Source organism: Apus apus, chromosome 1, assembly GCF_020740795.1.
Source record: "Apus apus isolate bApuApu2 chromosome 1, bApuApu2.pri.cur, whole genome shotgun sequence".
Lineage (NCBI taxonomy): Eukaryota > Metazoa > Chordata > Aves > Apodiformes > Apodidae > Apus > Apus apus.
Genome location: NC_067282.1, coordinates 52,199,022 through 52,218,941, shown reverse-complemented (window position 1 = coordinate 52,218,941; position 19,920 = coordinate 52,199,022). Strand labels below are relative to the sequence as shown.

General features: G+C 42.1%; 1 protein-coding gene across 4 annotated transcripts in view; it reads right to left on the bottom strand.

The window, feature by feature from the left end:
* The window catches only part of HS6ST3 (heparan sulfate 6-O-sulfotransferase 3), a 305,979-nt gene extending 286,784 nt beyond the window's left edge, over positions 1 to 19,195 (bottom strand). Inside the window, exons 1-2 of one of the 4 annotated variants that reach the window (XM_051608271.1) lie at positions 19,060 to 19,195; positions 18,651 to 19,002 (exon numbers count right to left, since the gene is read on the bottom strand). In XM_051608271.1, the coding sequence (XP_051464231.1) occupies positions 18,651 to 19,002; positions 19,060 to 19,195 (488 nt within the window). Of the gene's footprint in view, positions 1 to 18,650 lie in introns of all 4 variants that reach the window. The other 3 variants (XM_051608269.1, XM_051608267.1, XM_051608268.1) reach the window with 3 other exon arrangements.
* Between the last annotated feature and the right edge of the window lie 725 nt (positions 19,196 to 19,920).

Sequence of the window (19,920 nt, the reverse complement as noted above, 5' to 3'; positions counted from 1 at the left end):
AAAAAAAAAAGAACCACTGTGTGGTCATCCTAGACTTCAATTCTGTAAGATGGATTTTCAATCAGGTTTTGGACTATCATGTATAACATCCTGGTTTTAATGTAAAATATAGACATATAATTAAATTAAAGCCACAGCAGCAGCAGCAATAAAAAAGCCCACCAACAAAATAAGAGTTAAAGGTACAGCAGCAGGACAGACAACAGTCAGTCAAGAGAAGAAACTAAGTGACAAGTATAAATACTATACCGCAAAGCCCCACTGAAACACTCGGCTTGCCACCCTTGCTGCAGCAGTAGGTAAACCTAGTTAGTTTACAGTGTGAACTTCTATGTGACTTGCAGTTACATCTTTGCAATGCACTCACATAAGCATCAACAGTAATTGAGAGCTGGAAAAGTGCGTAGGCCATTAATCTGGTCTGAATCAGAAGAAAAAGGCTAAGCCCACTCAGTCTTTTTCAATAAGATACTGCTGCTGGACTTCTCACTGAAGATTCTCCTCACAGCAGTTTCAGATCTAGAAGACCTAAATTTAAGAGAGCTACTGATGGAAAAAACAAAACAAACAAACAAAAAAAAAAACAACCCACAAACCTCTATCATCAGATCTAACAGTAATTTTTTAGTTCTCCATTTGCAATTCTCTCCCAAGATTGTGACCAGGAAAAAGTTTGAGATCATAAAAAATTATGCAAAGATACATTTGGTTATATCATGTGCAGCCTTCGAATTTGACAATATCACCCACTGAATGTACTTACAAGCTGGTTAGTAGTGCATGTGAGAAGGGAAGAATCAATCCTCATCCAGGAACTGGAGCAATACCACAAGTCATAGGGCCCACGTGTCTGAGGTGTCAGCAACTGGAGTGAGCAAAGACACGTCTATCAGTGTGTGATCACTCACAAGTATCAAGACAAATTAGCCAATGAGTAGGTTAAGTGACTGGGGAGCTCTAAGTCTATGGTGTTTCTCTGTGAGCAAGACAACTGAAGGAGTTGGCTACTGGAGGGACAAGGAGGTCCAGCTAGACCAACTGCTAGAGAAATCATAGGGTCTGGTGGTCAACTGAGAGACATATTTATATGGGTGTGTGTGTCTGAGACAACTGGAAGAGCTAACTACCAGAGAGGCCAGGAGACCCAGACCTACTGCTGGAGAGACCATATGGTCTGGGGGTCAGCTGGGAGGTGTGTGTCTGTGTTGGCGTATGCAAAGGGGCCTGTACCAACAACTGGCACATGGATATAGGCCACAGGGGCTCATCCACCCACGTACCAGCAGCTGGGGGAAGAGGGGATCCAGGGGCCAGCTCCTGAACAGTGCCTAAGGCCAGTTACTGCAAGCATCCACGTTGTGTACATACATTTCCCACTAATGGACTTCTATCGTGATCAACCAGAGAGAGAGCCAGGATAAGGTCACTGGTACTGTTTATGTTGGCATGAGTGCTGTGCTGTCTGTCTGCACTGCATTCTATGACTGGCCATGCATATATGTATACGTGTATTTTTGCATGTGCTCATGGGAAATATATGTTCAGACATCCTATTGGTTGGACCTGGGGACATGGAGTTGTAGTAAACTTCCCTCCATTGAGCGACTGGAATTAGCAAACCCCTAACAAACCTACTGGCCCAGACCAAAGGTCTAGTATCCTTGCTTCTGAAAGGCAAGTGCTGATTAACAGGAAACTTAAGCAACTAGGACAACATGTAGTTTAACCTAAATGCTCATCCACCTTCAAAAATGTGTCGCTTGGGGACTTCCTGAAGTGGTGTATTTAAAGGCTGTTGACAGACTTCTTGACAGATCTATTGTTGTCACTGGAATCCAGATTAACTTTTAGCATGCACAGTGGGAAGGCTCACCTCCTTTTACTTTGAACCTGATTTCCCCATTTATCTGACAGTCTTTGGTTACCTGCTCCTAAAGTTTAAATTAAATAATTCTAGCTTCCTCAGCAACCAGTGGTCTTTATCCTAACCAGTCAAAAGCCATTCCTTGAAAGTTAAGCATCTGATTAATATAGTAATTAAGGTTAGGAGAGACCTCTGGCAGTCATTTATCACAAACCCCTGCACAAAAGTCAGTCTAACTAAAGCAGGTTGCTCTAGGCTCTTTGCCCAGAAATTCTGAGTAATTCCAAGGATAGAGATGCCACAGTGTCTCTGAAGAACTTCTTCCAGTGTTTGACTGCCCCCATGGGAAAAGAACTTTCCTTGTTACCTAGCAGAAATTTTCCATTTTCCAACTTGTGTTCTTTTTTCTCCTGTCCAATCACAGTATGCATCCAAAAAGAATCTGGTACTGATTGCCTACAGACTCCCACATGGAAATCGACTCTTATCCCAAATATTGGGTTGCCCATGAACCTGCTGAGACCAGACTCTGTCCCATCATCCAGGTCATTAATACAGACCTCTAAACAGCACTGGGCCCACTCCCAGTTCTTGAGCAACACCACAAGTAATCAGCTACCAGCTGTGTTTTGTACCACCTCTCATCCCCACTGCAGCCCAACAGGCAGTGCACTATAGCACCCCATCACCTAGTCCATGTCTCACTAGTGTGCCTCAACTAACACTGTGGGAGAGCGTGGTGAAGTCCTCGCTGCAGTCAATGTGAACAATATTCAAAGCTTGCTCTTCATCTGCACAGCCAGTCCTCTCTCATCATGGAAGGTAACTGTGTTGGTCAGGCATGGTTTGCCTCTCATAGCTTTGTGCTGGCTGTTCCCAGTCCCCTTCTGATTCTTCACACAGCTGGAAATGGCTTCCAGTGAAACTTGCTCAACCACTTTCCCAGGCATGGAGAAGAAACTAACCAGCCTGTGGTTCCATGAATTCTCCTTGTGCTTCATGAAAACGATTATAATGTCATCTGGGAGGCCATACTGTGTAAGTAAACCTAGAATGATTTGTATGCATCCCTACATGTTTACCACCAAAGAAAGTCAATTGCCATATTAGCACTTGCTTACCTAAAGGTGTTCCTGAAAGTCCTCAGTCAGCTTTTTCTTCACAATTCATAGTATCAGTATCTCAGTATTCATCTTCTTTCCAAACAACATCCCTTTACCTTTATTTGTCAGCATTTCAGAAAATTAAAAAAATGAACATTAAAAATAAAACAGAGGAAGACTATTTATCCACGCATGACAAGACCCTTCTCATTTTATAGCAGCTTAGGCTCCCACAGAGCTTTTGATGGAAAGCCTTGTTGAATACCCTTGGCAACCCCAGCAGACTACAACCACCAGATCTCCCTTATGAACATGGTCTTGGAATCTTATATGGAATCCTATGAGATTATTCAGGCACAATTTTCCTATTGCAAAAGCCACATGGACGTCCCACTGTGTTGTATTAGGTAACTTTCCCCTAATTCTCTTCCCTGCAAGTTTCTCTTCATTTTCCCATTGCGGATGTTAAGCTTACTGGTAAGTAATAGAGGTATTTTTTGAAAATTAATTGCAAATCTTCCAAATACAGATTTCTAAGCAGGAGGTCATATCCATATTTTGAAGTTTGGTTTAATTCCTGAGGTCCTTTAACTACCATCTAGTTTGGGCAACAGGCCCAAACAAATACCATATGGTTTATGCCTTTTATTTTTTGCCTTCTTTTTTTTTTTTTTTTTAAACTTGTTCCATATTGCTTCTACCAACACTTCAATTTGAAGAGAGATCTTTTGATACATCCTACATAATGAAAGGTTCCAAATCTGAACTTCTTTAATGTTCAAAGTTGAACGTAGATGCAAGCGATAAAACAATAGCTTCTTTTTCGTTAGAGCTTTATTTCCAATCATCCTAGAAGAAGAGATCATCCACTAGCCCTATGCATCCTCTAACTGGTTTATCACTCACAGTGTGTTTCAAAAAGATTTATTTTTATACCTCGTGCAAATGTTCCTCAAACATCTTTCTTAGCTGCACAGCTTTTTTACCTTATCCTGCCAGAATTTATGAAACTTTGTACTTTGCTCTTTCAGATACAACTCTTTTTTTTAAATGGTGAAAACTGCTTCGTGCAATTACTTCTCTTACCCCGCTGTTTAGCTACGTCACACCAGTTTCTTTTGGGACTTATCTTTGATGGGTGCATGCATTTTCTCAAAGACTCCCACATGGCATCTTCAAGTAGTTCCCATGCCACCTGCAAGGATTTCATTTTTATAAATTGTCTTCAAAATGCTTTTTCATTTTAAGTAGTTTTCTCTAAAAAACAAAACCTCCAAAGGAGGATTTTCAGAGGTAAAAGTGTTTGATCCTGTAAGAAATTTAAATATAATTTACAGAACAACAGTTTGACAGTAACACTTTGAACCAAATCCTGCACACAATGGTCAGAACCACATAAAAAAACATTTCTACATCTTCAGGTTTGCAGACTAACTGCTCCATGAAATACTGTGTTCAGCAATTTAGTCTACAAACCAGTAACTCTTACAGCCACTCACACTAGCATGCAGGCACCAGACTGACCAGCAACACAACTAAGAGGCCAGAAGAGAATGAAAGAGCTCCATAGAGAAAGAAGGGGAAGAGAACAACCACATCATAAAGTCAGGTTCTGTGCATTTATTTACCATATTGCTTTTGGGGTTTAAAGATCCTGGAATGAGACACTTAAAAATTTTCATGTGCTGCTGTTCCTCTTAATTTCTAACCCATGATTGCAGAGAAAAAAACATTAGAATCCAGATACTAGATGTGAATACAAGAAGTAAAAATCAAATAAATCTCTTTTAAAATATTACAAGAAAGCATAAGCCAACTGCATAAAATTAGCTCTCAAAAAATTAGAAGAATTTAAGATTTTACTACTGAGATTGAACAAGCCACTGCAGAGCCAAAGCACTTGGTGAAAATTGACTTGATAGAGCTAAGTGCATGACTGTTTTTTGGTGCAAAAAAGATGTTCTGTTTGGATCTCCTTCCTTTTTGCTTCTATAATGAAACCACTTTTTCCTCTATGTACCCTAGGAGGCGACATACTTGTACCTAAATTCTCTTTACTTCATACCTTTCTAGTCTCATCAAACTATCACCCTTTTTCTCCAGGTTACAGAACCCTTAGCAACGTTCCTGCTTTCCCCTGTGGCAGGAGACAAAGCCAGGATCCATCTACCTTCCTTCACCTGCTGGGAAGGACTCCCCTCCTCAGGATGAAACCTGTGGCCCACCCTGCAGAACTGGGTTTCAATACTGCTGATTGACAGCTGATGGTAAAGCACAACATTTTTCTGCCAAATCTGTCAATGTTAATCTGAAAAACATTTTTCTCCTACGCATCATAAAAGCAAAAGACCGATGCATGCTCTATAAAGACAACTTGCAATTGTTTAATACTTTGTCCTAGGAGAAGTGGAATACAAATTAAAGGAAAACAATTCTAAAAGCCCTCTGGGCAGCAGCTTAAGGGAACACAGAGGAGTTACACAGAAATGTGTCTTTTCTGTCCCCTGTCTTTCCAGGTAGGGGGAAGAGAACAGTTAATTTACCTTATCAGTTTTTGTGTACTAAGAACAGAGGGAACAACAAAACAAAGCATTTAGGACAGATTAAAGTAGTCAATTCTGTTAGACCTTGCAAGGTCAAACAGCTACAAATCCAAAAGCCCCTCCGAACTTCAGCAAGGCATACAAACTCAACAGAGCCAAACAATTCAAGCCTGCAGCTTGCCAAACAAGCCAAACAGAGATGAGCATTACTCCCACCAGGTCGTTCTGTATGCAAAGGAAGCAGGTACAATACAAAGGGGAGAAGAATCACACAAGGAAAACAAATGAAACAAAAGCAAGAGAGCTGGCAAGACAGGAAGGACAGTGATGTGGGAGAATGGGTAACATCAGGTTGACAAGAAGGAAAATCAAAAGTGTAGGATGTAACCTGGATAATACAAGAAATAGGAGGCATCTTCACAGAAAAAAAGCAGAAAATGTGATTGTGGAAAAGCAATTTCCCTTTCTCCACATGGCCTTTTTAAGCTCTTCTGTTACCTACATATAGGGAACAAAGTGAAAATCCTCTAGTTGTACAGTACCAAATTTAGCTCATGAAATTATACACAACTTGTAATTTTGTTTAAGATATCAATGCAACTACAATGACCTCTTGCTATGAATACGTCTTAATTCACTTTATGTTTCTGTTTTGTTTGTGTTTGTTTTTAATATTTTCTTTGGAAACACCTCATAATGGACTGAAATTTAAGTAGCAGAGCATGAAACAAGAATGATAAACATCTACCTCTCCCACTGCATTCCTCATCAAAGCTGCAGTTTCATGTGGCCACACTTAAGGTTCCCAGTCAATCTGTTTGTCAGCTGCAAGCCCACCAGTTTTACCTCTATTCTATAGCAATGCTCAGCAGCCATTTAGATGCCAGGTGCTTACCGGTATCACAATGGGATTCTCTGTCCCATTGTCAGATATCTGGCAATTTAATCAATAGGAAAAGAGATGCACTCTAATACAAAATACTCTGCCAAAGTCAGAGGCAGTGCTGCAAAACCCAAAATACAGTTACATGCTCATTGACCCATCAGCTTTGGGCAACAGATGAAGGAGACCAGAGATCAAAACAACGACTTTACTCCAAGTTACGGGCTACCAAGGACCCAGACTTTTTAGGAAAGCTGTTTTCAGTTACTCCTTTCATTTAGGCAGCTAAATCCTCTACTTGCACAAAACCATTCCATCGGGCATTTTCAGCTTTTAAAAGCAAACAGGAGCTTTAAACCTTTACTTCATCAAAAAAAGTTAATTAGTGAAAAATACACACACAAATTGAGATTTCTCCCCAGAAGCTTAGTAAATAGACTGATTTTAAAGAGTTTTGAAGATCATACCTTCTGAATTTTTCCTACTTACTGTTTTTAAATATTTACGGTCCACTTAAAAGAAATGTAAAGGTATAAACACCGGTTCTTTGTATGTATATTTGTTCCTCATTTGTGGATTCTGTAATTGCCTACAGAAGATTTTATACAGAAGTTTTGAACCTTACCTATACTGAAAGTTCAATCCAGTAACTCAACTTTGGAACAGGAAAAAGAAAGGCAAAAAACAGTTACGGTCTTTCATTGTAAGCTCTGGGAAGTTATTTCATGTTAACACATGACAATTAAGATTTTACACTATGTGTAATGTAACTGTGAACAGTTTAGTAAGAATGTTATCACTGTAGACAGAAGGTAAAGAGCTCTGAAAAACAGTCTGCAATGTGAATGTGGAAAACAATCGAAGTGTTAGCTTTCTGGATAAAAAAAAAAATTATCAGAAATGTTTGACTCAACATACCCTGAAAGTGAATAAATATTACAGAACACTAGGAGTCCAAGTATTACCAGCCACAAAAAAAGACAAATATGTGACTACCTCTTATTTACTGAACTGCTATTCCAGTTCTATTTTATCTACTAAACTCAGCTTAATAAGAAAAAGTGGCCCCTCCCTATCACCAGAGAAACATACCATCCCAATCTTAAAGAAATGTACAAAGGAACACATTTACAGCACGTGCCTGAGGCCAGCTTCACATCTAGTGCCATGGACGTATCATAACACATTAAAGAAGTTACTGCTGGTAATAAGTTGTTTCTTTCAATAAGCTAATGCAACCGTCCCAGAAAAAATAAATAAATCATTGCATCTATTCTTCCTGTATTTAATAATTACAGCTTCTGCTCCTGTTCAAGTAATTCTTAAATTAAGGAACACAGAGTAGTTGAAGTACCTACATAAGCATGCTGCAGCATCTTCTCCATTCTCATTTTTCTCCCTGTTGTACATACATAAATAAAAAGCAAACATCACCCTCACCTTCAAGAAGAAGGATCAAAGGAGCTACAGGCTGGTCAGTCTCATCTCTATCCCTGGGAAGGTGACAGAGTAAATTTCCCTGGAGTAGTGAATATTTGCAAGGACTTTTACACACTCTTACCCATTGTGTCATTTGAGCCACAATGGTGAGATATGGACTAGGTGACAGGGTGAAACAGCAAGATGGCCTACTGGATTCCAAGTGAGTGTGGGGGGTGGCACAAAATCCAGCTGGTGGCTGATTACTTGCGGTGTCACTCAAGAACTGGCAGTGGGACCAATGCTGTTTAAAGGTCTGTATTAATGATCTGGATGATGAGACAGAATCTGATCTCAGCAGCTTCATGGACAATCCCAAATTGGAGAGAGATCAGTACTTTAGAGAACAGTGCTTCTACATTCAGAGCAACCTCAAGAGGCATTAGAACTGCATTGATGGGAACCTCACGATTTGCCAATCATGCAATATGGTGACGAGATGCTCCACAGGTGAGACACTGGAACAGGTTGCCCAGGGAAGTTGTAGGTTACCACTGGCTGGAAGTGTTCAAGGCCACACTAGATGGGGCAGTGAGCAACCTTGATCTAGTGGAATCAGGGGGGTGGAACTGTAAGACTTACTTAAGGTCCCTTCCAACATAAATCATTCTATGACTCTAAGTAAAAGAAAAAACATGCCCTTGAGGTGAGGTATAAATACCCAAGAAGACAGGCTGGGCACTGAGTGGCTAGGACACAACTCTGCAGAAAAGGACCTGGGGCTCCTGGTGGACACTGTGCTGAGTAACTACCAACAGCGCACCCTTTGCAAGGGAAGCAGGCTAACCAAGTATCAGCCTATGATAGCAGGAGCCAGCCAGCAGGTTGGGGGAAGTGATTTCTCCTCGCTTCCCCATTTAGCACTGTTCAGCCAACTGGAGTGATGCGTGCAATTTTGGGCTCACCAGTAGAAGACAGACCTTGGTATAAGGGGGACTGTCAGCAGAGGGCTCCTAAGGGGCTGGGATTTACAACACACGAAGAGTGGCACAGTGAGCCATGTTTCTTCTGCCTTGGGACAAGGCAGGAACCAGGCAGATCATACTGCTATGTTCAATTTTCATTTGGGAGTGAATAGAGAAGTCATAACCATACTCTTTTGGGATGTACAAAGTGGTAAGACAGGAAGAAATTAACACAATTTGGAAAATGGGAAATTTCAGCTAGAGCAAGGTGACAAGAAAAGCTCTTTTGCCATGAGGGTGGTCAAACACTGGAAGTGGTCACTTCAGAGACATTGTAGCATCTCCATCCTTAGAATTACTTAAAAATTTCTGGGCAAAGAGCCCATAGCAACTTGCTTTACTTAGAATGATGTTTGAGCAAGGGTTTGAGCTAAATGACTGCCAGAGGTCCCTTCCTACCTACATGATTCTGTAAAAAATCCAAATGACTAGTAGTAGAGAATAATATAAAATACTTCATAAACCTACTCATCTGAACCTTGTTCAGTCAGCAACAGAAAAGATACAGGTTTAGCAAGACAGAGGCTTTTCTGGCATGAAAACAAAGTTTTTGCAGTTACAAAAGTTATTCATCACATTTGAAGCTTCTTGGAAAAAAAATGGTCCTACATCCATCATTAAAAATTAAAGTCTAGTTAAAGTGTGGAAATACTACATGACAACAGTGATACTGAGGATTTACAGTGTAGGAGCTGAACATGCTTAATTTTACATTCGGATCTCTTACTACAATGCTTAACTAACTTGAGAAAGCTATGCCAAAAAAAAAGACCTATGTAGGACGAGAGCTCAAACTGGCTAGTACTTTAAGTTTCTCACTCTGTCCACATCTTTCTCTACCAGCAAGAGTAAAAGAACACATGGAGAGCTTTAAATCCTAAACCAAGTTTTGTTTGGAAACAAAAATAAACTTTCAAACTGCATAATTTTGATCCTTCCTTAACCCCGCAAGACTGTAGCTTTATTTCTGCACCATGCTTTGTTCTGCTGTCTTCCAGGCTTGGCTCTTACTTTGGGCTCACAGATTATTCCCACGCTGTTTCTCTTCTTTCCCCTCTTACTCTGAGGAGTTTCTCAAGCAAACACCATCAGCTGCTTTTCCACCCACACCTATATTCTCAGCCATAGCCTGTGTGCAAGGATACATGAAAATAAAGTAAAAAATTGCAAGTAGATACATGCAACTGTATAATGCACAAACACTGAGATTCAAATGCATTTGCTACTTAAACAAAAGCCAGCTTAAGAAACAAATTAGAAATAGGCTACTTGGTTAAAAAAGCATTTCCCTTACATGACTGGCTCTAAAATTTAATACACATTTAAAAGCCCAAGTCTTACACATGGAAACCTGTAAGTCAGAAAGCTCTCTCCATTGCAGTTATTAGACTTCAGATGAGGACTGGAAAAAAATATAATTTTTTTAATTCATGTTTCATGAAGTATGCCCCCTTCTTTTGCCCACCTCACTTTCAAGTTTACTTGTTTGCAGGAAGTGGTCTCAGAGAGGTCAGCTCCAACACATACTCCAATATCCTGAAGGGGCCTTTTCCTTCCAGTATCAAATGGCATCAAGAACCAGAGTCCAATGTCAAGTTACTTGACAGAGCTGGGAGGCATACTCTCAAGTCAATTATGAATATCATGGTTTGTTTCATCAGTCCTTCACTATTTAGACTTTGGAAATTGAAGCTGCATCTGGTCATTGCTTTCCTCATCCCAGCATTATTTTTCATGTGGCATTCAAAGTTTCCCCACCACTAATCCAACGTGTTGGGCATCTCTATCACTGTGAACACACTGAGAGCCACATTTCAACCTGCAGTAATACACTTTTACAACTGATAGATAACTGTATTAATGCAACATTTCTATTATTTCAGAAAATGGTTGATATAAACTGGATTTCAAACAGATTACAAATTTTTTAAGAAAATTAGAGGTTTAGGATATTAACTTTAAATCATTAATTAAAACCCAATCTCTCTCTCCCTGCTCCTAAGAAGACTTTAAGCTGTGAGCCAAACTCCATATGTTTATAGAAGTATACATGAGGCTACCTAACAGTAAGCTTCATTGCAGAATCCTCAGACCTTGACAATAAAAAGCCCTATCCTTACACGAACCCATTTTATACTTTTTAGTCAATATATATTAATATCTGAAGCACTGATCATGTAATGGAACACAAGTATTTCAAGACTTATTAATTTTGCCAATCTAGAATTCATTGTGAGAGATCTATGCCACCTTGAACAAAACCCCAAAATAGCTCTGTTGCTAATCTTTTTCCCTCTAAATTTGCAGGTTTTTAGGGGTGAATAATTTTATCCTATAGGCAGTCCAAATTATACCCTTAATTAATAAAATCAGCCTCCTACACAGTGTTTAAAAACATTGTCCAGCAACAACAGAACCTCAAAGGGACTTTAAGTTACCTTCTAAGGCAACTGGGAACATTATGATACTGAACATAATTCAGCACTAGAAGCTTGGGTTGTAAGTACTTCCAGAGAACAGGCAGGAAATGGAAAGCAGTACTAAATACACTGAAGAATACAGGTTCCCTTGCTTCATCAGGTCTCATTCTGCACAGCAAGCAGCAAAGTCTTTACATTATTAGATCAATTCACTTCCATGGCTGCATCCAATTCTGGGAAGAAATGCTTTACACTTGCTGCCTTACAAGGCAAAGTATGAAAACTGCCAACATACCTGAAGGGACAAATCAGTCAGTTCAAACAGCTCTCTACACTTTCCATGGAGCTTCTTTGTGATTACTAGAGCTGAGCTGACAGAGATTTTCCTCATCTTCCATGAAGTGTTCTCAAAAATATGAAGAGTAAGCTCACAATTTCATCCCTACAGTTGTAATCTCTATCAGTGTAACAGCATTACACAGCAACTTTTCCCACTCACACAGTAACTTGAACCATTCCACTTCAAACCAACACATACGCCAAAGCTATGTAAGAATTTATTTTCATCAATACCCTGTTCAAGTGGATTGAAAATTACTCTCAATTAGATAGCTAGATAATAGAAATTAAAAAGCATTTCAATAACACGAGAGTTAGAACAGCTGCTATGTCTTATAACACTGTACAGCCCTAGGGAATGCTATTCACACTTTCACTCTTTCCTTCCCCAGGGTTTGTCAGCCTGGCTCCTGCACAAAGAAGAGAATAGCTCCTTCATTTTAAAGAAAATCTTACTAAACAGCCTATCTTCCAGAATGCAGTATCAAAAGAAGCCAAAAACCCACCACAATATGATATAATAAACTAGATTAAAAAGGAGGCAACAAGGTCTGCATGAAAGGAGCAAGCAAATTTGCTTCGGTAAATCACTAAGGTCTCTTCCAGGCAAACAGAATAACTGCTGCTCAGGTGAATATTTCCATGAAATGCAACATGCCCTGTCTCAAAGCTTACCAAGTTTCACAGTTATCTGCAATTCACAATGGCAGGTAAGAGCAATCAATTTCCAATTGCATTAGTGCTGACCACTGTTTTACCAATACTAGCAATTAGCAGTAAACATGAGTTCTAGCCTTTTTTTATAGTCCCTGGCAAAAAGCAACCTGCTGAGATCTACTGCAGCACCTGCGAAAGTCTGAAGACAACACTCATCTTCGGATCAAAAGTTTTCCAGAGCTGTGACAACCCTGATGTGAAAAAGTTCTATACTCATCAATCATATGTCTTCTACTCTGTGTAGGGGAAATCTCACAGGAGACAGGTACAGTGCAAACAGCAGTTAAGGAAAATTGCTAGTTGTTGCCACAAGTTCTAAGACAAGTTATCTTTAAACACATAGAATGCAGACAGTATTACTATTTCAATCAAGATAGAGCACATCAGTCTAATTTCCCTCTAAAATAGAGTAATTGACTTTGAACAGGAACAGAAGGAAGGAAATGCTTTTTTAACAACAAAAAATAATTAAAAAGTATTACTTCAGACAACAATTCCAATTAGTGTCATAAACCAGAAAAAAAAAAAATACAGTCTAGGAGAAATATGATATGGCAGGGGTAGAACTCCCTGGGAAGCAATTCTGAGAGTTATATCAAACAAAAGGTTTATTACAAAGGGATTTCATTCTATTCAATGTTTGCATCAACAACGTGGATGCTGAATACAAAACACAGTTATTAAATATGCCAATGATTAAAAGCTAGGAAGGATTAAATTAAAATTTAAATCAATTTTCCAAATTGAAAAAACTGACAGAAGAGGAATGAAATCCAGTGGGGATGAGCACAAAACTCCTACAAGAAAGACAATGGGAAATATAAGTAGCAGTCTTCAAGGAAATTAATAGTGTCTAAATCCCAAGCTGAACAGTCAATGTCAGGCAACTGCAACACAGGCAAACAGCACTGAAGTGTCCAACCACAATGATGACTTTCAAAATAAGCAAAGTAATATTTTTTGCTTCACTTTATACTACAGTTATAGACAAAATACTGTTCCCTCACTGAAGCATCACATTTCAAGAAAACAACTGATGCAAATCCAAAGAGGAGAAACATGACAAATGGCCACCAAAAAACAGAGAATGAGTTGGATTTGGCTACTTTTTAGAAGGGAGGGTTGAAAGAGAACTTCCTAAGAACCAAAGTACCTAGTAGGCTATTGCAGAGGAAGGGGAATAAATTTGTTCTCAGTTTCTCAAAAGACAGAAGATGCAATGGGCTTAAAATTGAAGTCAGTGAGATATACACTACAAACTGGGGGGCAGACAATACAGCTTTCCCACAGTAATGACAATTAAATCCTTGTGCAATTACCAAGGTTCTTTTAACTCATTCAACACTAAAGACAGTTAAGGATGGAAAAAAGCTACACTGTCAGCAGCAAGACCTCATGAAATTGTTTATTCTGTGTTCCTTACATTTATAAAAATATACAGTGCTTACTGGCTCTAACATCCATTCCAGTAGAAGATACCAGCTTTTCTTCAGCTTAAACATTTGGTAATAAACTACCTTCAGCATAGTCTTCATTTTCAATTAACACTCCTCAATTTTTTTGATGATCATAGTTACCATGGCTGCAAATAATGGAGTCCATCTTACACTCTATTACTGCTAGAGCTTTAAAAGCACTCAATAGTCAAATAAAGGACTGCATAAGAAGAAAAAGAAATCCTACTGATAGTTTCTATTCAACCTTCTCAATTCTGTGACTCATGGATTTACTGCTGATTTATACTGCCTTAGAATAACAGAGCACACAGTAAGTTAAACAGACATGAAGAAATCAAGAGTATAATGGAAGCAAATTAATGAAAATCAATAGTTTCAAAGGCTAAACTGCACTGATAATAAAACTCACGGGGTTTACAGAATTAGACTGATTTCACAGTTTCATATCAGAAAATTAGACAACACTTTCAATGCACTGTTCTTTCAAGTGTGTATTTTAAAATATTACCTTCCTAGTTCAATCAAGCTTGTAATAAATAATCATTAATAATTATTAATGATATTGTAGCCACCAGCAAGGGAGAAAACACACCCTGATTAGGACTTCTGAGGTCCCCTCTCAATCCCTCATACATAACTCACACCTAACAGAGGTAGACAGTTTGGGCAGTGTCTCTTCAATACTAGATGCAGAATTCTCCTTATCTAGTTTTAGACATCAAGTCCCAACTAGCTATTCCAGTCTTCCCCTGTAATCAGTGAAAGGAAGAACTGCCCCTCCAGAAGACAATTCAGCAGGTCTCAGACATGTCTTAGACCCTTCAAAGGCCTGCCTGTACTATCATTTCACTCCTGTCTACAGAGGCAGCCTAACATCACTCACTCAGACTTGAGACCAGCTCTTCTGTGGCACCCAGGTTAGACATCTAACAACAGTTCTCTTCCCTTCCTTTTCTCAAGCAATGCTGGCTAAGGCTCCATAGTCTCAGCTTCTTGGCACCTGTGAAGTAAAGCCAAGTTCCAGAGGTGGAATTAAATGCAAGCATGACCAACTTCAAGAACTTCTAGAACGGGCAAAGCAAATATACTGAGGGCAAAGCAAACACACTGTTTGTCAAAAAAAAAATTAAAAAAAATTTCCACACCAGTTTCAGTTACTTTCTGCTGCAACAGACATTTTTGTAAGGCAGAGTACATAACTCAAGCAGAAGGTATAGCACTAAGTCTTCTCTTAAATGTATGGGGGGCTATGCTACTGAGGTAAGAACTTTCATGTGAACCTAAGTACATCTTCAAAGGAAAAGTCCCATTGCTTTAATAATACTAATTATATGCAATGTGGAGCTGAAAACTCCGCCAGTAAGAATTCAAAACAGCATCAGCTGCATACCCTTCTCAACATCCTCACTATCCAGACAGCGACTTCTGTAAAAGTGAAAGATATACCTTAGTACAAAAATTTAATAGCCTAGCTCTGTAAACACTTAAGCAGGTACTTCAACAGAACATCTCGAACCCTAAAAATTAAAACATATGCAAATATTTGAAGAAATAAAGTCAAAAGTTGCTGTTTTGGTTTGCTGTGGATTTTTTTTTAAGTAATTCAAAAGAATAACCTTGACTCTTAACAAAAAAAGATAGTTCAACTTCACAATAGCATTCAATACACTGACAGCAAACAACTTTACATACTGAAGTATCTGTGCTGGGACAAGGGCACAGGACCATTCATACCATTAAGTCACACAAAAGTAAAGGTCCAGGGACAGCAAAACTAGAACTGGCACTTGGGGCTAAAAAAGCTCAATTGCTGGGGCACAAGAGCACTTTCTGCCTTGCATTCCTCATTGAGACCCAAGACTTCAAAACTCCAACAGCAGAAACAGGAAATCTGAGATAAAGTCTCTTCAAAACCCTGATAAGATTTTGGAAATAAAACATCTTTAAACACACTGCCCACAAAAGACACAGAACTTAGAAGAGTGTGAAGCACTACCTCACCCTAAGACCCTTAGGACCATCATCCACTCCCTCCTTTCCCCACCACCTAGCTCCTTTCCCCATCAATTTTTGTCATAGTTTCTTCATGGCCATTTCTAAAGACCTAAATTAAAAGGCAGGATTTAACCTAACTTACTCATAACAAAACAACAAAGAGAATACTTCCGAGAACCAGTTGTTTAATCCTCACTTATTACATTACACTATTACCAGCCCTCTAGGAAGAAAAGGTTCAGAATGTGGAGACTCCCACTATAAATCGCTTATTCCCCTTACTATATGTAGTAAAAGAGAGGCTACATATATAGAGATCTGAAAGAACAGATTACTAACACCCTGTGGAGAAACAAAAAAATAAATAAATCTGTATCAAATACACGGTACAAGAACTCAAGTACCAAATGCATAATATTGTTTGTCCTGCTGCCCTCCTAGCCACAAAGAATATTCATTGTCAGGTATTTAACTGATTTAGATTAATTTTCTGACTATAGCTAGAAGGCAGAAAAGTTGAGCTATTTAAGTAAGTCCAATGTCTCAAATACATTCAAAAGCTTTAAAGGATTACTTTAAAATAATCAGTATGCTTATGTTCGACTCGTATGCTAGTTTCTTGCCTATTTTAGGCATACAGTCCCCTCCTCAGTTCTCTTCAAACATTTAAAAAGGACTTAGATGCATGCTTCAAATAGTGCAGTCCTAAAGCAAAGTATTTTAGGCTTGATTCCAACTTGACCAGGAGCAAAGACATTCACAGCAGAGACATTCATACTTTGGGGTCATCTGATTAATTTTACAGCTCTTTGAAGAAGTGAAGTCAGGCTACAGGATTATAAAGAGAAAACAAAGGGGGAAATGACAAGGTGTCTGCCCAGCACAAGAAGGAATGAGTACTAGAACAATTCACAGCAATTCCCTCACTTACGGAAAGACCAATCAAGAAGTGCGATGTCACACTAACCAAATAATTCACTAAGTAAACAAAAAAAAAAAAAAAGAAAACACTATTCAGCTACAACAGTGAAATGTCACTCATGTCTTTCTTCAGAGAAAACAGTCACAAATTATCTACCAAATAACCACTATAACCTGATTGCAATTCAACTCAAAGTTTTACATTTTAATATGTTATTTAATATTAAGGTACAGAAGCCACTACTCCAATTTTACTGCCCATTTCTAACCTTTTAAAGTCAATTTAATTCTCAGTTATTTACCTACTAATATTCTTCGTGAGAGAGGAAAAGAATTAATGAATATTCCTTAAAGCTGTACAGTTCCCATCAAGATCTTCTGATCCTTGAAGTCATTCACAGCGTTTCTCTTCCATTAGCACACAAGTCGATACACTTTATCTCCAGCTAAATGTTTTCCACAAAATTTTATTAATTACCTTGACAGTTTTCTGCAAGTACATTCCAAGTGCACAACCATCAACAATAAACTGAAGTTATCCTAAGTGGAGTCATGCCAAACGTGCCTGACTTTGAGGTATGGGAGGGCCTTTGATGCTCACATCAAATAATCTTCAAATTATTCAACAGCAACAATTATCAACTCTACTGTTTCGATTAACAGGCCCTCTGAAAATGTGTCCACATATGTCAGGGACTTTACATGTTTTTAAATAACGTGACACAAAACACAATATGCAAGTGGTCCTACTGAAAATTTAAAGTTTGTTGACTCTTAAAATTTAAGAGGGATAGTAAAACTAAAGAGCATAAGTTATCTGGGAAACTATATATATATATATATATAACTAAAATAAAGGTATTGCTCCTACATAATTCACAGATGTTGAAGTTCCAATCGCTACAGTGCAAAGGTTTAAGATAGATTTCAGCTCATAACTTCTTACTTCAGGTGTTCAAAATCTAGCATAGAAATAAACGCAGTATCTGATATTAGCCTGGAATTTGATTTAATGGTCAATATACCAGAACAAAGCCCAAAACTTCCTGAATCGCCTAGGGATATCTCATACTGCGAGATATTACTCACAATTCCTCCATTTTATAAACAGACAAGACCTTCTGCAAGAACAAACAAGAGTGCGATACAAGACAACATGAAGAGTAGCAGCACGCACGCGAAATTCCTAAGTTTTGCACTGTCGCCAGGCCATCAAATGAACCCCAGCAGTGTGATGGGTACTAGGACCGCGTTCCCTGCACAAAGCTGGCATCCACCACCTCCTCCTGCCTTTCAGCTTCCACGTAACAGCGAGCGACCATTACACAACGGAGGCAAAGAACCAACAAGAAACACAAGAGAGTTTCAGGGCTTCTGGATACTTCAGACTCCACGAGCGACACGGTTCAGCAGCTGCAGCGACCCATCAGATTCTGCAGAGGCACTCTTCCTATGCAGAAAGGTGCTGGCGTTTTGTTCAGGACAAGTTTCAAAAAGACACACACGGACAGGAGAAACTTGGGTGAAACCGAGCAGAGTTTAGTTTCTCCGGCGCTAGCCTGTCCAAAAGGCAGCTGCACAGGCGCTGCGTGGAATCAGCACCAATTTGAAGCGAAGCGATTACAGGTAACAAACAGGGAGGGGAACAGCCCAAACCAGAACCTCCTCCGCGAGACAAGCTCTCTGTTTGTTATTTCACTTTTATCTCCCCCGTTTTCTTCTGAACGGCGACGGCAGCGGACGATGCTTGCCCCAAACCGCCGGAGAGCGGGACGCGCTCACCGGGAGCCTCCCCACCGAGCTGGGAAAGGCGGGATGGGATTTCGGGCCGGTGGGAAAGGAGCCGCACAGGCGAGACCCCCGCACAGGCGAGACCCCCGCACAGGCGAGGGCCGGTCCCCGCAGCGGCCGCCCCGGGCGAGCCTCCCCACCGCCCCCGCGTCCTCCCCCGCGCCCGCACTGACCTGAGGGTGCGGTTGCCGGCGCAGCCGCGGCGCTCCATGGCTGCGGGCACGCAGCTGGTGAGCTCGGTCCAGTCGGCGTGCAGCCCGCAGCTCCAGCCGGTGGAGAAGCGGGAGAAGAGCCAGGTGTCCTTGTCGCCGCCCGGGCGGTGGCAGGCGCACTTCTTCTGCCCGGCGCGGCAGTAGCAGGGCTGCTCCAGGCGGATGTTGCGCACCAGGTGCCGCCCGAAGGTGGTGCCGCCCGTCTTCTGGATGTGCAGGAAGACGATCACGTCGCGGCCCCGCATGTCGAACCGCACCCGCCGGCACAGCTCCCCCCGCGCGAACGGGAACTTGGCCGCCAGCCGCGGGAGCGCTGCCGCCGCCGCCGCCGCCGCCTCCTCCTCCTCCCGCGCCGCCGGATCCCCCCCGCGGCGGGCGGCGGCGGCCGCGGGACGGCGCGGGCAGGCGGCGCCGGGGCAGGCGGGCGACACGTACTGGTAGACGATGAGCAGGAAGAGCAGCGCCAGCAGCGGCGGCAGCAGCCACCTGTTGAAGCGCTCGTCCATGGCGATGCGCGGGGGCAGCGCGGCGCGGCGCGGGGCTCAGGCGCTGCCGGGCGCTGGCAGGGCGGCCGCGCCACTCGGATCCCGCAGCCGGGGGGCTCCCGGCTCCTTTCCCGACGGCATGGTGCCGGCAGCCGGTGGCGGCTCGCTCCGCTCCTCTCGGCTCGGCTCAGCCCAGCGCGCCGCGCTCCGGCCCGCCCGAGGCGGCCATCCCCATCCCGGTCCCGGTCCCGATCCCGATCCCGGTCCCGGCCCCGCGGAGGAGGCGGCGGGAGCGGCTGGCGGCGGGAGCGCCTCGCGCCGGCCCCAGCACGCGCAGCCGGGCGGCAGCGGCTCCCGCACCCGCTCCGCCGGCAACTCCGCAAGCCCGAACACACCGCTCGGCCCCCGGGGGGCGGGGCCTGCCCGCCAGCCAATCGGGGCTAAGCCGGCTGCCCCTGCAGCCAATGGGAGGGCCCAGCGCGCCGGCTCGGCCGCCAATGGGAGCGGGCGGCGAGTGAACGGGGTGGGGGGAGGGGGGGGGCGGGGGGGGGGAGCGGGAGTCGCTCCTCGCTCCCCTCCAGGTACCGGCCGGCGGCGGAGAGCGCGCGGGCAGGGGTGAGGCGGCGGCAGCCAATGAGGCGGCGGGGGCGGAGCGTGCGCCGGCCAATCAGGTGGCCTGGAGGGGCCGGGCAGGTGAGAGGGGCGCGGGGCGGGTCCGGTCCGGTCCGGGTCCGGTCGGGTCCGGG